At 35.2% G+C, this 15,933-nt stretch overlaps 1 protein-coding gene across 5 annotated transcripts in view; it reads left to right on the top strand.

Annotated features, from left to right (window-relative positions):
* The window catches only part of LOC143229962 (phosphatase and actin regulator 1-like), a 114,252-nt gene that overhangs the window by 70,275 nt on the left and 28,044 nt on the right, over positions 1 to 15,933 (top strand). For all 5 annotated transcript variants that reach the window (XR_013016138.1, XR_013016139.1, XR_013016140.1 and 2 more), the window contains exons 12-13: positions 544 to 620; positions 6,495 to 6,535. Coding sequence is in view for 2 of the 5 variants with exons in the window: in XM_076462854.1 (XP_076318969.1) it covers positions 544 to 620; positions 6,495 to 6,510 (93 nt within the window). In the remaining 3 variants the exon portion in view is untranslated. The remainder of the gene's footprint in view (positions 1 to 543; positions 621 to 6,494; positions 6,536 to 15,933) is intronic.

Genomic DNA, 15,933 nt, shown 5'->3' on the forward strand with positions numbered 1-15,933 from the left:
TAATTCCAGTGTGTATTCTATGATGGGACAACGTACTGTGGTATTTATTCTGATTCCAGTGTGTATTCTATGATGTGACAGTGTACTGTGGTATTTATGCTGACTCCAGTGGGTATTGTGTAATGGGACTGTGTACTGCGTTTTGATAATCATGGTGGTCAGAGCACAGGTAGCCCATTGTGTAGCTTTGTGCTTAATCAAAAAACAAGGAAACAAAAGTATTTTTAAGTCCCTGTTAATGTAGTAAGGAATACTAAATCTCTTTCATTCTTATAATAATTTAGTTGTATAAAAATGACAAAGAATAGATAGTATAGTAATAGTATAAATAAGACCAAGTTGAAATCCTTAGAAAGTAAATGAGTGTGTTGAACCTCAGAAATCATTATTTTATTAAGTTGAGGTGTTCTGTTCTTATAAACATGTATTTAAAAACAAAGTAAAGCTTGTATTTGAGTAAAATGAAGATAAATGGTATTATGATGAATTACCATTTATTTTAAGTATGCACATGTTTTAAAGTTGTTTTATTCACTTTTTTAGGCAGCCATCAGAAAGGAGCTAAATGAATACAAGAGTTTAGAAATGGAAGTTCATGAAGATAGTCGTCATCTCACTAGGTAAATTTAAGTAAGCAGTAATGTATATTAGAAGTATTATTACTAGTACAGTGTGTTTACATCTAGTATTATTACTAGTAAGCTGTGTGTTTATATTAGAAGTATTATTACTAGTAAGCAGTGTGTTTATATTAGAAGTATTATTACTAGTAAGCAGTGTGTTTATATTAGAAGTATTACAAGAACTGAAGCATCATATTGCTAACTTTTTGACAATTACTCAAACTTTAAAGTTCTTTAAGCAGGGATTTCCAAACTGTGGGCTGCAGGAAAATGTAAGAGGAGTATAGAAAATATGCAAAATACTCAGTAATATGAAGACATTAAGTTTCTACAGATTCATTGGGGTTGCAGTTGCGATGCAAGGCCTTCTGGTGAGAAGTTTTGGAACCAGTGCTTATGCTGCTGTCATTGTTATTTAGCATGTGGAACATTTTAATCATTAACTAAAAATACATATCTCTACCAAAGTGTATAATGGATGTCATTTTTTATAAGCTTTACACAAAATACTCATTGATTTTCTACAGAATTTAGTTTGTAACTCTTGCAAAGTAATCTTACAGGAAACTTACAAAATTAGTACTTAATTAATGCCTTAAACTACTTTAAAGCTAATATTTAGTGTGTTTACCTTCTGACATTATAGTAGCATTGTGTGTTGATTTATTTTCTCAAAGTCTCTGGTGTAATTGGAGTCCATGTTTCTTGACACAGTGTCCAGATGCTTTCTTAACTACATTTAGCATATTTGTCAAGCATGGAGTCCCAGGTTTGTTCTATGAAGTTGAGATCTGATAAACACCTGAGCTTTCTCTATCAGTAAAATAAGTTTGACATTTCCAAGAAGGATGTATGGGGCTCTTATCTTCTTGAAATATGCCCAGTCATCATGTTTTTAGTTGATATTGTATGATGGGACAATGTACTGTGGTATTTATGCTGTTTCCAAGCAGATATTGTATGATGGGACAATGTACTGTGGTATTTATGCTGATTCCATTGGGTGTTGTATGATGGGGCAATGTACTGTGGTACTTGTGTTGATGCAAGTAGGTATTGTACAATTTAGTAGTTTGGGTTACTTTGATTCTTACCAAGATAATAGGTCTTCTGATGCTTGAACTCTTGTTTAATGAGAAATAGATGTTTCTGCTATATTGATTGTTACATTCACTTTGGGTTGAGGTTCTAATTTTTTGTTCCACTGAAGCCCATGGAAATGACCTACTGTTTGTTGTTGTTGTTTTTCATATTGGCCTAAAAATAGCTGACAAGTTATTTATTTTAACAGATGAAAAGTTAGGTACCCATGCCAAAACGTCTTGTAGTAAAAACAAAATGCTAAATTCTGTGTGATCAAAACATCAGACCTGTTGTTTTGGTACTTCTCTGTTGTTATGAGGTCATGTGTAATAACTTGTGAATTTATATCCCATCTTATTTGTAGTTTTATTGGACCAGTTTTTACCAAAAAGGTATTAATTTAGCTCAGATAAATAGCACATGCATTTCTGCTTTCTTTGGTTTTTATCTTAAGAATTACCATGATAAGCTGCAGTTTCTGAGATAACAAAAAGGTGTAGTATTAGTGTTTTCACTAGTTTTAGCTGGAGTTATCACTTGATTTGTTCAACTGGTGGTCTGTTCACTTTATTTTGAAGTGTCATGTTGTAAAAGTTGATCTTGTCTATACTTTCCTTTCTTCTGTGTTGGATACCAGAAACACAGCTTCTCTTATTACCCATCTTTTTCTTAAGTTCACCGTTTGTTTCTTTTGAGATACCTGTGTTTTAATTGCTACTTTTTAGCTAGATTATATTTTTATAGCCTTCACAAAGTAGTGAAGTATGTTAAGAATGTTTTTGTATTCTGCATTCTTTCACACTTGCACGTCACTCGCAATCTGCAGGTCTAGGGTTAAAACTTCCATCCAACCAAACATGCCATTTTATCCATGAAGACATTATAATTGGTTTGTCATTCCCACTATTTGTTGGTAAAAAAGTAGTCCTAGAGTTGTTGGTGGTCTGTGATGACTAGTTATCTTCCCCCGTAGTCTTTCACTACCAAATTAGGTATGGCTTGTGCAAGTTGCCTTTGTGTAGGTTTGCGTACAGTAGGATCTTAGTTCCACAATTGTTTGGACATTTGCAACTAGTTTTTTGGAATGTCTTATTTTGTATGGTTGCCAGTGGTTAAGGAAGAATTGATTATTAAACTCCTTTCTTGTAAACCTACAATGTGATTTGTAAATTAAATCTTCATTAAAAATTTTTTTTTCTACCATAGGCAATTACCTACTTTGTATATCTGGTGTAAGTATAGAAGCATGCAAAAAGCCTTTGAATTATCATATTATCCTTTGATATATAAAAACATATACCACCAGAAATTCTTTTTAGAGGTTGTGGATTTAATTAACAACACCTTAGGTGTGAAAAAAATATATAGTCAAAAATAGGATTGAGCATGCAACTTATAGAAATGAAATCAAAATTAACGTCCAAACTGGCAGAACACTTATAGTATTAATAGGAAGTTTACAGCAACTATCCATTTACTAGTTAGCCAGGATGTGTTATTTTCAACGTGGGCATGATGATAGGTAAAACAGTATGTTACTTAACTAATGAATGAATATTTACTGTAAATTTCCTGTCAGTGTTAAGTGTAACTACTTGGTTGGATGCAAACTTTAATTTATTTCTTTTAATTCACATGCTCAGTCCTGTTTAAACTGCATCTTTTTTCTAACCTATGTGTTTTTGACTTTATGTCAATTCAAACCAACAAACCACAGCAGTTAAGAGAGTGACACTCAACAGTAAGTAACTCACATTAGCTTTAAGACTGCAATTGTATTATTCAGAACAGACCCATACTTTACAGAAGCAGCCAGGTTCTTTAAAATATATGGTAGTAATTTTCCTCTTTAAAACAGTGTTGATAACTTCCTTTATATTAATGCTACGAAATTTAGATCAACAGTTCCTTGTCATCACCCACATTCACATAGTACAGCTGTATCAAACATTATTTATATTAATTCCTTGAGCTAATATCACATGGTGCTAAATGCTTTTAATTAAGAGAATTTCATAAAATTTAGTAAATTTGTGTTTAAATCTTGGCAACAAATAATGAATAATAACCATCAGTATCATTATTTTAACTTGAACTAGAAACTGCTAATTTACTTTGCTTGGCCTAACCAATTCTTATTTATTTGCAAATGGTTTCACCCTATATTTTGCTGATCTAAATCAGCCATCTTTAATCTGAATGACAAAAGACTAAAAAATGTTTTCCTTTATTCTGTAGTGAAGTTGTAGTAAACATTTTAGACCAACTCACATGACTTTTTGTCTTGGTATGCACAAAAACTGTGGTCAAAATTGAGCAGTTTTATTGAATAACTCTGTACATTTGGCTTATAGTTAGACCTAATATGACATTTAATTGTAGGTTGTAAAGATCTGTAGGTGTCCTAAAGTGTTAAATAAATACATGTGGAAGTTCAGTGATGTTTTCTGTTGAATAAATTTTCCATACTTTTAGTGCAAAAAATGGAAGAGATTCAATCAGAATTGGAGATATATCTCATCTTATTTAGCATGTGAAGTCAGAGTTCTGTAAATAATATCCAGTGAAAATATGTGATGGTTTGGATTACCACAGTTCAAGCTACAGAAATTTGCTAAACTATCACTCCAGTTGACAACACAAAGTGTATCCTCTAGGTGGTTTTGGATGCACGAGACACTATTGCATATCTTGATATTTTAAAGATTACATGGGATTATAGAGTAAGATTTTGTAATAAGTTAATGCATTGTAGTAATTAAATTAATTTTTCATTTGTCAGAAGTTTTATGTAGGTGGGTAATATCATTCATTGGCATGTTGATGTGTCACATGCTTTTTTACTTCTTAAGTAATTTATGATCATGTGTAAAACAGTCTTTCACTGGTAGAATTATTACCAACATGTTGTAGAAGTCAGATTTTTACTGATTAAATAAATCATCAATGTTTTAGAAACTCATTAAGTTACTAACACTGTTTAACTAATTTAAGGTTCTATTGAACAGCCTAAACTAAACTGTAAGCTATACATGTGTGCTTCTATAAACTCTTTGGAGAATGCAAGACCTCATACAACCTAAATTAATCTCTAGGTTATATGAGTGTGTGCGACTCTAACTCACTTGGAGGACACAAGACTGCCTTTGCCAGTCACGAACCTAACTCACATTTTAAAAGAGAAGCATAATCTGGACACAAGACTGCCTTTGCCAGTCTGTAACTTATTTTAGGAAGAGAAGCATAATCTGTGACATATTTCAGGAAGAGAAGCATAACCAGAAATTACACATTTGAGTAAAAGAGAAGCATAATCTGTAACATATTTTAGGAAGAGAAGCATAATCTGTAACATATTTTAGGATACAGAGGGGATGCTATGTTGTCCATTACTGGTTTCAAAACCAAAGTTGTCAAAGCACCCTTGAGTTAAAAACAAATATCAAGTGATATGACACATTTTAATGGTAAGTGAAATTGAAGGAGAAGAATGGATAAAAGCATAATAAATTATTTCAGTACCCCAACAGAGATGTTCAGGGTATTAAGATGCCTTGTAGGTGACCAAATGCAAAAAAGCTACAAGTCGCAGAAAGCAATATAATTCCTCTAACTTGTCACTTTAAAACAGCTAATCATCACTAGAGTTAAGAACACATTTATGTAAAGTCTTGCTCTCAGGGAAATCATGCTTGACAGTGCAGGCAGATATGTATAAGGTGTAAACACATTTGAAGAGCAACTGGATCATCTGTTACTTCACAGTGGAAAGGTGTGCACATGTCAGACTGCTTTGGTCAAAAGCTGGATCATCTCTTACTTCACAGTGGAAAGGTGTGCACATGTCAGACTGTTTTGGTCAAAAGCTGGATCATCTGTTACTTCACAGTGGAAAAGTGTGCACATGTCAGACTGCTTTGGTCAAAAGCTGGATCATCTCTTACTTCACAGTGGAAAGGTGTGCACATGTCAGACTGCTTTGGTCAAAAGCTGGATCATCTCTTACTTCACAGTGGAAAGGTGTGCACATGCCAGACTGCTTTGGTCAGAAGTAGAAGGTAAGGAGCAGTGGACTGGTTAGCACACTAATTAGACTTGAATCAAATTTATCACATCTGAGATGGTCTGTGGAGGAGGACACCTGGCAGCATTGTTCACCTCCAAGCATTTTCATCTAATTGAAGTTACATTTCTGAAGAAGTGAGCCATGTTGCTGCAGCAGTTCATTAAATCATTCAGTTTTTAAGTTTGACATAATATAATAAAGTATGACTTACAACGATGCTTAAGGTTGCCATATACCATACTAATTAACGTTTTCTGACTGTTTATACAGAGCTTCCAAGTGTGTAATAACAAATGACCATTTCTTAACGTGAACTCAAATGTAAAACATTTGCACCAGTCTCTGATACTTGCTTTGCATAAAATATAGGAAACTGATCATTCTTTAATTTATTTTGAGTTTTTTGATTTGTATTTCATCTTCATTTGAAGATCTATTGTTCTTTAAAATTTTCAATCATTATTACATTGTTGCTGTAAGTAACTCATTGATTTATTTAAATACCACTGTTTTATTGATTAAATATTTCACATTTTGATTTTATCTTTATTCATAATTAATGTTTAAACAACTGTAAATAAGTTTATTACAAAGTTATTCTTTTACTTTTGTGTTTTTTGATAAAATGTTGTAATTGATCGATTCCTTGAATAATCCTTAAATAACTTATATAAAAAAAGTCAATTGCTAAAGAATTTTATTTGAAGTACATTATTTTGTAGGTTTCATCGACCATGAAAAGAAGAAAGGAAGGAGATTTCTTGTAAGTATACTTCATACATTGAGACTTTGGATCACAAAAACGTTTTGTATATTAAAACAAGGGTCTCCAAACTTTTTTGTGCAAGAGCCATGAAGTAAATCTTTTTAGGCTCAGTGGATCAGAGGGGTCATGGTAAAATTAAGTATTGATGTGTACCTGATCAGAATACAACATCACTAATTTATTTATCATGATAGCACATATTAAAAATATTTAAGATGCACAATTGTAATTTTTGGCATTAGTGAGAAGCACGAAAGTGGTGTTTTTCTGACAAAATTACACTTAATTGAGGTTCAAAGTTCGTATTCCCTATCATCAAAAGTGATTACAAATGCTCATTAGGTAAGGTTGATCTGTAACTAGATTTCACGTACTTCATCTTTGAAAATGTCTTTACAGAAATAGGTAGTGTCAAAAACTGAAATGAATCCCCAAGTAAAGTTTTTTTTAAATGAATCTACTGATCACTTGGAAGGTATTTATGAACTCTATCAGTTTCCATTCTATGTATTTGTCTTTCAATTGTCTTTGGATTGCAGATCAGTCACTTCCATTCAAAATCAGAAAAACACTCCTTGAACTGTAGTTTCAGGTCAGAAAGGATATCTTGTACAAACCTGTATGGAAATGGGTATCCTGCTTCTTACTTGAACTTTTCACAATATGGTGTGTGAAGCAACTCCTCATCGATTGGGGCTCAAAAAGAATTAGTATTTTGCTGAAATGCTTTCACCTTGGTGTACATTTTGGAGATAAGTGCAGTTTCACCTTATAATCTAAGATTGGATTTGTTCAGGTATGTGGTCAAGTTTACAGAAAAACCTAATTTCCAAAGCCATTCACTGTGAATTTTCGGACACATCTGCTGACTCATCAAGTGCAATGGAAAAGCTCTCGAACTCTTTGGCCTTTCAGCTGAGACACAATATTGCTTCCAATGTCCTTGACTCTATAAGTAACTGTATTTGCAAAAAGACTATTAATTTTAAATAAGTCTACTTTTTCTGGGCACATTTCTTCAGCTGCTTCAGTCATACATAATTTAATTAACTCATCAGTGGTAAATGATTTTCTTCACTTGACTAACAGGTGTACCACTTGAAAACTTTCTCTTGTTGCAGCTTTATTCTTGGCTTTCTTCCTCTTAAATACAAACCGTTGTGATGATAAATTATATTTCAGAGTTTTGAATTTTCCAGAATGTAGCTTTCCTGTGAACTGAGAATAGTTTGAGTGCTTGGTATGGTAATGTTTATGAATGTTGCATTCTTTTTGCACTGCAGTAGTCTCATTGCATGTTACATGATTCAATAACAAAGTACTCCACACTCTGCAGTTTTTTAAAAACACTACATTCAGAGTCAACTTTTCTTTTGTGTATTCACATAATAACTAGGAATAACTATGAACTGTAACATAAAGTAAACAGCAGCATTCACTGACACACTGAGATATACAGGGCAGACATGGGAAGAAACATGCTGCTTTGGGGCACTAGGATCAGTAACTGAAATGACACAATACTAAGTAATTTGAAGTTTATTAGCAAATAGTAAAGTGTATCACTCCTAGATAGGATTTTGCCCAATTACATTTTATTTTTATATCATTCAAATTGAAAATGGTAATTGTATCATGACATTATTTTATCACCTTAATGAAGCTGTTGGTGGGCCATATTGCAACTACTTAGGCCAGGGGTTCCCAACCAGTGGGTCGTGAAGCCTTGGCAGTGGGTCGTGAAGACTTGGCAGGGGAGTCGCGTAGCCTTGTTAGAAGTAGCTTGGGATAACATTAATTTTATTTTATCAATTACATTTTCATGCTCTTATATTTTTTTTGTTTCGGTGCAAAGCAAAACGTGTGCTACGTTAGTTCAATGTCATTAGATGATATTATGGGTGTATGTATGCGTGCCTGTGAGTGAATGTGCCTGTGTGAATGTGTTTGTGTCTGCAACTGTATGTATGTGTGTACTAGTGAGTAGCGAGTATGTGAGTGCAGGTGCATGTACGTATGCTTGTGTGTCTGTTTAGCTGTGATTAAGTGTGTGTGTGCGCTCGCTGTCGACACATGAGTCACATGTCCGTTACTGATTGGTGGATGACGAATCGCGTGACTGGCCACACTCTCTTCCCTCCCAATACTTACCCCATCATTACTCTACCTGCACCCCCCACAAGTACTCAGTGTAAGATCTACAGTTGCCAAAACATTCATTATTCAACATTTTTATTTTATTTTAACAAGGAGATAAGTAAGCAGTAGAGGTGAGTTGTGTCCATGGCTAAACGGTGCAGATACTTAGAATGCTACCTCAACATTGGCTTCACTACTGTGCTCGCCAACGACGGCATCGAGAAACCACAGTGTGTTTGGTGCCATGCTGTCCTGAGTGCAGAGTCAATGAAACCATCAAAACTCAAGTGTTATCTCGAGACAAAACATCCAGAACACGCAAAGAAGGGTTTGGATTTCTTCAAACGGCATGAACGGTGTCTTAAAAGCCAAAGAATCGATAGAAGTGGGTCGTTTCAGCAGCAGAGTGCAGCCGTAGTGGAAGCTTCATGTGAGATCGCAATCGAAATTGCTGAACAAAAAAAGCCTCAAACGATTGGAGAAACACTTCTTAAACCCTGCATGATGAAAGCAGTAAATCTTATTCTTGGAGAAGCCAGTGCAAAGAAGATGCAGCAAGTAACCCTTTCAAATAATACTATACAGAGGCGCATTTCTAAAATGTCTATGGATGTGAAGGAACAGGTTTTGACTGAAATCAAGGGTTCCCCTTTGTTCTCCTTTCAGCTCGACGAGTCAACAGATGTAAGTTCATGTTCTCAGTTACTTGTCTTCGTGAGATACATTAATTCAGGTGACATCAAAGACGAATTCTTATTCTGCAGTGCACTTGAAACCACAACAAAATCTAATGATGTAATGGAAAAAGTTTCAACTTTTTTTCAAGGCGAAGATCTTCAATGGGAAAACGTGTGTGGGATTTGTATGGATGGGGCACCGGCTATGCTGGGATTGAAATCAGGATTCCAGTCGAGAGTGAAGAAGCTAGCACCTCAAGCAAAGGGCATCCACTGCATGATTCACCGATATGTTCTCGCCAGTAAGACTCTCTCTGCCTCTCTGCAGGAAGTGCTTGAATCTGTAATCAAAATTGTAAATTATGTGAAGACTCAAGCGCTCAACACTCGCCTATTCAAAGAACTATGCAAAGACATGAATGCTGACCACGAAGTCCTTCTCTTCTACACAGCAGTACGTTGGTTGTCGAAAGGAAACGTTATTAATCGTGTCTTTGAAATGAAAGATGAAATAAAGCTATTCCTGGAGACTCAAGAAAGGAAAGATCTTGTAGCTCACTTCGAAGATGAAGCATGGAATAAAAGGGTTGCGTACTTAGCTGACATTTTTGACCAGCTGAACAAGCTCAATTTGAAGCTTCAAGGAAAGGAAACACATGTTCTACCTACTTGTGTGAGGCAGGATTTTCCACTCTTGTCAATATAAAAACAAAGAATAGGAACAGATTGGATGTTGGAGATGACATGAGACTGGCTCTAACAAATGCTCGGCCACGAATTTCAAAGCTTGCTGCTGAAATGCAACATCAGGCATCTCACTAACTGGGTTGGATAGCTGTTCAAACCTATGTTAATATTATTTTAAGAAATATATGTTCTTTTTGTGAATTCAGGTTGGACCAATGTGATTTAATTTGCTAATAAATAATTACAGAATTTTTAAATATTGTTTTTTAGATGTTTCTTTCCCTCTCCTTCACAGAAAATAAAAGAAAAATTAAGCTGCTGATAGTAAGCTCTAAGTGGGGGTCACATGGGTTTCAAACTTTTAGGTAAGGGGTTGCGAGTGCCAAAAGGTTGGGAACCCCTAACTTAGGCATTTGCACAATGACATTTTTTTTTGTTTTTATGTAATATTAAGAAATTATATCATTTAATAAACTGTTGGCAGGCCAGATATACTATGTTATGGGTTGTAGTTTGGAGACCCCTGTACTAAAACATGAAAAAGGCTAGAAAATTGTATAAAGTAATGTGTGTTAATATCCAGAAAAAACCAGGGTATTTTAACAGTCTGAGATGGACAAAACTAGGAAGTTTCATCCATTAACTTGAGATTGTTTCCATGATTAACTCTGATCAGAATAAAAATTGATATCTTATGTCTCACAAGCAGGAGAGAAAGTCTGAACATTGTTTTTTGTTGTTGTTTTTCTTACTATGGAACCAACTTTTGATGCTGTGTGTGTCACTACTATTAAAGAACTGAAATGTCTGAAATAGTTTCACCCCAATTGTGGGTTGGGTCATAATATTATATCAAAAGAACAAGTAACAAGATCTAGAACCATGGAATTGACAAGATGTAGTTTTTTTAAACTAAGATCAGGAAAATTTGTATATTCTTGATGGTAAATGGGACAATTCACTTCAGGTTAACAAAACAAAAAACACCTGAAGATGGCATACGAAGGTCAAAATGTTGTTTTCTGCTTATCAGTAAAAGTATTAGTACTCATACCAGCTGTTCTGAGATGTAGGTGTTATTCTTTGTGGTTGCTAACCTAGTGACATTGCCACTTGTGATTGTTCACTGGACACTTTGTCATTGTACCTACATCCTTAGACAATTCTTCTTCCCAACAACACTGTCAACCACAAAAGGAGATCTGTCCTTTTCACCAATTCATCTGATTACTATTTCTCATTTCTATGACCAGTGAAATTTTAATAATTTGTTTTTCTGGCCAATGAGGTTCTTGAATGTTTACTTGTTCACACCAATAATTTTAAAGTTACTTGACAATTACTTTTCTTTTTATTGGGATCATTCACTTTCTTAGGATTCATATGCAGTTAGATTGACAAGGTGGATAAGGTATTGTTCCATATTGCTTATTTTGAGCTGTATATGAAGACATGGAGTCTTTCACAAATCACATCTGATCAGATTCATTACATTTCTGTGCCCTTAGCAATATAATTCAATTGCCCACAGAAGGACTGATATATGACCTCTTCCAGTATGAAGTTATTTGTATGATCTGGCAGTACCATCATGAGAGGGTGTGTGACTAACCCATATAGCTAACTTAACCACTTTCACTGCAGGTGAGTATTTTGATTGCTATGCTTGTCTCTTCAGGTTTCCTTACCTCATTTTTAGGATTCCACTTTATGGTAAGTCAAACCACTTCTGCATTAGCAACTGCTACTTCATTATAATTGCTACCAGTTGCAACAGGCTCTTTAGAAATTAGGTGTTTCATTAGACCATCTAGGTCAAGGAGCTCACCAGATACTATGCTAGACTGCCACTCATGGACTGTCATGGGTAAAGTGCATCATTTCCATCCCTGGTGAGTCTTGGATTGAATAAATCAGGTTTGGTTAGCTTTTAAAAGTTTAAAAAACTTTATTCACCTATTGCACTATTCCTCATGACTCCCCAGTGTGCATTTCTACACAGATTCTCTTACTGGACTTAGGGAGTCCTTACCACACCTGGTTTCCTGTTACTGGGATGGTACACAGTGGCTTTTTTTCCAGAGTGTTAGAGTGAACTCCTCTACTGTCAGAGAAGAGAGTTAAGTTGGGGGCTTTCCTATCCAGGTTCATGGATATTTTTTCCAAACTGTTAATAGGAACAGCACCAGTTTACATAGGAGCCTACTCCTAATACCAATTCAGATTTGGCACTTGGCTAGCCAGTTGGGGTATCCATGGCTCAGTATGTTGTTTACAAAAGAGGGTACACTATTTCCTAGTAATTTTGAATCAGACTGGTCCTATCCTGGATCCTTGGTTGAGCATAGTTATTCCTTGTTCACCCCATAATTCCAAGGGCAAAAGGAAGACTCCATTCCCACTCAATTGGGTAGTAAGGATGAACATTCATAATTCTCTTCCTTTGGTTCAGTATGTGATCCTGTCATTCCAAGCTTGGGGTTTTGCCTTTCAGGCTTCTTCAAGTAGAGGAAACGATTTATACACTTATGTGTTGCTTACTTTCTCATCTTAATTTTGGTGGTTTAGGGTACATCACTACAACTACAGTTTGGAATCTAGACAAAACTATATCTGTACACAACACTGCAGTCCAGTTGCCTTAGCCACCAACATAGGATATATGGCCATGGCCTTTTAATTCCAGTCCTGAGTATATAACCTTGGCTACTTGGTTGGGTTTGGCCTATGGTGATGATCACTCTCATGTACAGTTCTATCCTTGATACTGGAAGTCAGTCTAGGTTGAAAAGCATGCCAGTTCTGGATGTAATGTGGTTCTTCACTTCGATAACAATCTTCTGTTGGCACACTCCTGATCTCTCAAACAATATATCATATTATGTGACATCAGTTGATGATGTAATGTGGTTCTTCACTTGGATAACAATCTTCTGTTGGCACACTCCTGATCTCTCAAACAATATATCATATTATGTGACATCAGTTGTGGATGTAATGTGGTTCTTCACTTGGATAACAATCTTCTGTTGGCACACTCCTGATTTCTCAAACAATATATCAAATTATGTGACATCAGTTGATGATGTAATGTGGTTCTTCACTTGGATAACAATCTTCTGTTGGCACACTCCTGATCTCTCAAACAATATATCAAATTATGTGACATCAGTTGATGATGTAATGTGGTTCTTCACTTGGATAACAATCTTCTGTTGGCACACTCCTGATCTCTCAAACAATATATCACATTACGTGACATCAGTTGTGGATGTAATGTGGTTCTTCACTTGGATAACAATCTTCTGTTGGCACACTCCTGATCTCTCAAGCAATATATCACATTATGTGACATCAGTTGTGGATGTAATGTGGTTCTTCACTTGGATAACAATCTTCTGTTGGCACACTCCTGATCTCTCAAACAATATATCACATTATGTGACATCAGTTGTGGATGTAATGTGGTTTTTCACTTGGATAACAATCTTCTGTTGGCACACTCCTGATCTCTCAAAAAATATATCATATGTGACATCAGTTGTGGATGTAATGTGGTTCTTCACTTGGATAACAATCTTCTGTTGGCACACTCCTGATCTCTCAAACAGTATATCATATTATGTGACATCAGTTGATACCTAAATTAAAACAGTATATTATGTTACATCACTTTGATATCTAAACCAAAACAGTATAGCGTTACATCACTTGAAAATAAGTCAGGAAGCTTTGTCTTTTTATCTACAGTAACATATTGACTTGTTTTGTTACAGTAATGTTACATCACTTTATGATATCTAAATGTAACAATATATAATATAATGTGCATAATTTGATGTCTGAGCTGAAATAGTATATTATGTTACATCACTTGATGATATATAAATTTAGACAGTATATTAGATCATTGGAGGATATCTAAACTCAAACAATATGTAATATTATGTTGCTTCACTTGACAATATCTAAACTGAAACAGTATATTATGTGACATCACTTGATTATACTTACACTGAAACAGTTTATAATACAGTTCTGAATAATACTAGGGTCCTGAATAATATTAAATGGTGGACAAATTGCAAATTTCTAAAAATAGTATGGGAGGAAAAATGGAGAGTGTTCTTCCTTCGTAATTCACAAGATGATGATCTGGGCAATTGGTCATAAAAATGCAAAGGAGTAAAATACAAACAATTTTTTAAATTGAAACTTTACTGATAATAAAATAAATGCACTGTAATATTAATTTTATTAAATGACTAAGCAAACTGACTGGTTATGGATTGGTAACCTGCCAATTTCCATTGAATTTGAGTTTTGAATGTGGCTTTATAGCACAGGTCACAAAGTGCCATAATTGGATGATCTACCGAGTATTTGATTGAATCACAATAACTAACATGAGCTATAGTTAATTTTGGCTTTGACTAGGGAAGTGAGGTGGTCAAGATTTCTCTCAAACAAGCAATATTGGCAGATTTTCCTGCCTTGTCAGCCAAAAGTTAATAATTGTACATTCCCAAATAAGTAACATACCTGGTGGAAAAACACCTGAAAATAAATAATTCGTACATGTACAATCATTTGGAATTCTATAGTGTTGCATTAACTTGATAACACTAAAACTGAAACGGCATATATCACTTGAAGATATCTAAACTGAAACAGTATATCACTTGAAGATATCTACACTGAAACAGTATATTATATCATTTGAAGATATCTAAATTGAAACAGTATATTACACTATGTAAAAATTTTTTACTTTTTCTTGTTCCTGGGCAGAAAGTGTTATTTCCCAATTGCTTATGCCTAAAGTAAATAGAAAAGACCTATTTTTCTCTTCAAACTTTGCTTTTGTGACCTGGCTAACGAAATTTTCAAATTTACCCATTTTCCAGAATATTCCAGGTAGATTCAGTGCTGAGTAGCTGAAAAAGAATTTTCTTGAACTTACAAGAATTTTTAAGAACTTTCTAGAATATTGTAGAACGTACAAGAATTTTCAAGAATGAAAGTGTGCAAGTCACAAGTCAGAGGAAGCATAACTGACATTTTTCAAGCTTCTTCACTTGTCAAGATGGGCTTTGATTCTTCCACAATGTATTTCGTCTGTGTGAGCCAATTGAAATTGCCTGTAACCCAAACAAGTGGCACCTCCTCATTGATAGCTCATCCAGAAGCCTCAAAGTTGTACTGCTCCATAATGGGAATCAGTATCCGTCTCTTCCCCTGGCTCATTTGGTGCACCTCAAAGAGGAATACAACTGCGTCAAGACCTTGCTAGAAGCCTTGAAATATGATGAGTATGGCTGGGAGGTTATCAGAGACTTCAAAATGGTGGCATTTTTTATGGGTTTCCAAGGAGGCTTTACCAAGTTTCCCTGTTATCTTTGCCTTTGGGACAGCAGGGACATAGCAGAGCACTACAACAGGAAGCACTGGCCACAATGAACCAAGTTCTCTGTGGGCAGGCACAGTGTCCAGCGTGAGCCACTAGTGGTTCTCCAGAAGGTGGTGTTCCCACCATTGTGCATAAAATTGGGTCTTATGAAACAATTTGTCACATCTCTTGATAAGGAGTCCACATCCTTCAAGTACCTTCCAGACTTCTTCGATAAGCTTTTTGAGGCAAAGGTCAAAGCTGGTGTCATCGTTGGACCACAAATAAAGAAGATCCTGGAGTGCACAGAATTCCCCAAGAAGCTCAGTAGGAAGGGAAAAATAGCTTGGGGCAGCTTTGTTGCAGTGGTTCGGGGCTACTTGGGTATCACAAGGCCAAAAAGTAGATGGAACTGGTTGAGGCTCTGGTGAAGAACTACAGCAAAATGGGCTGCAGGATGTCCCTGAAAGTCCATATCCTTGATGCTCATCTTGATAAATTCA

The sequence above is a fragment of the Tachypleus tridentatus genome, chromosome 10 (genome assembly GCF_004210375.1).
Source record: "Tachypleus tridentatus isolate NWPU-2018 chromosome 10, ASM421037v1, whole genome shotgun sequence".
In the NCBI taxonomy this organism is placed as follows: Eukaryota; Metazoa; Arthropoda; class Merostomata; order Xiphosura; family Limulidae; genus Tachypleus; species Tachypleus tridentatus.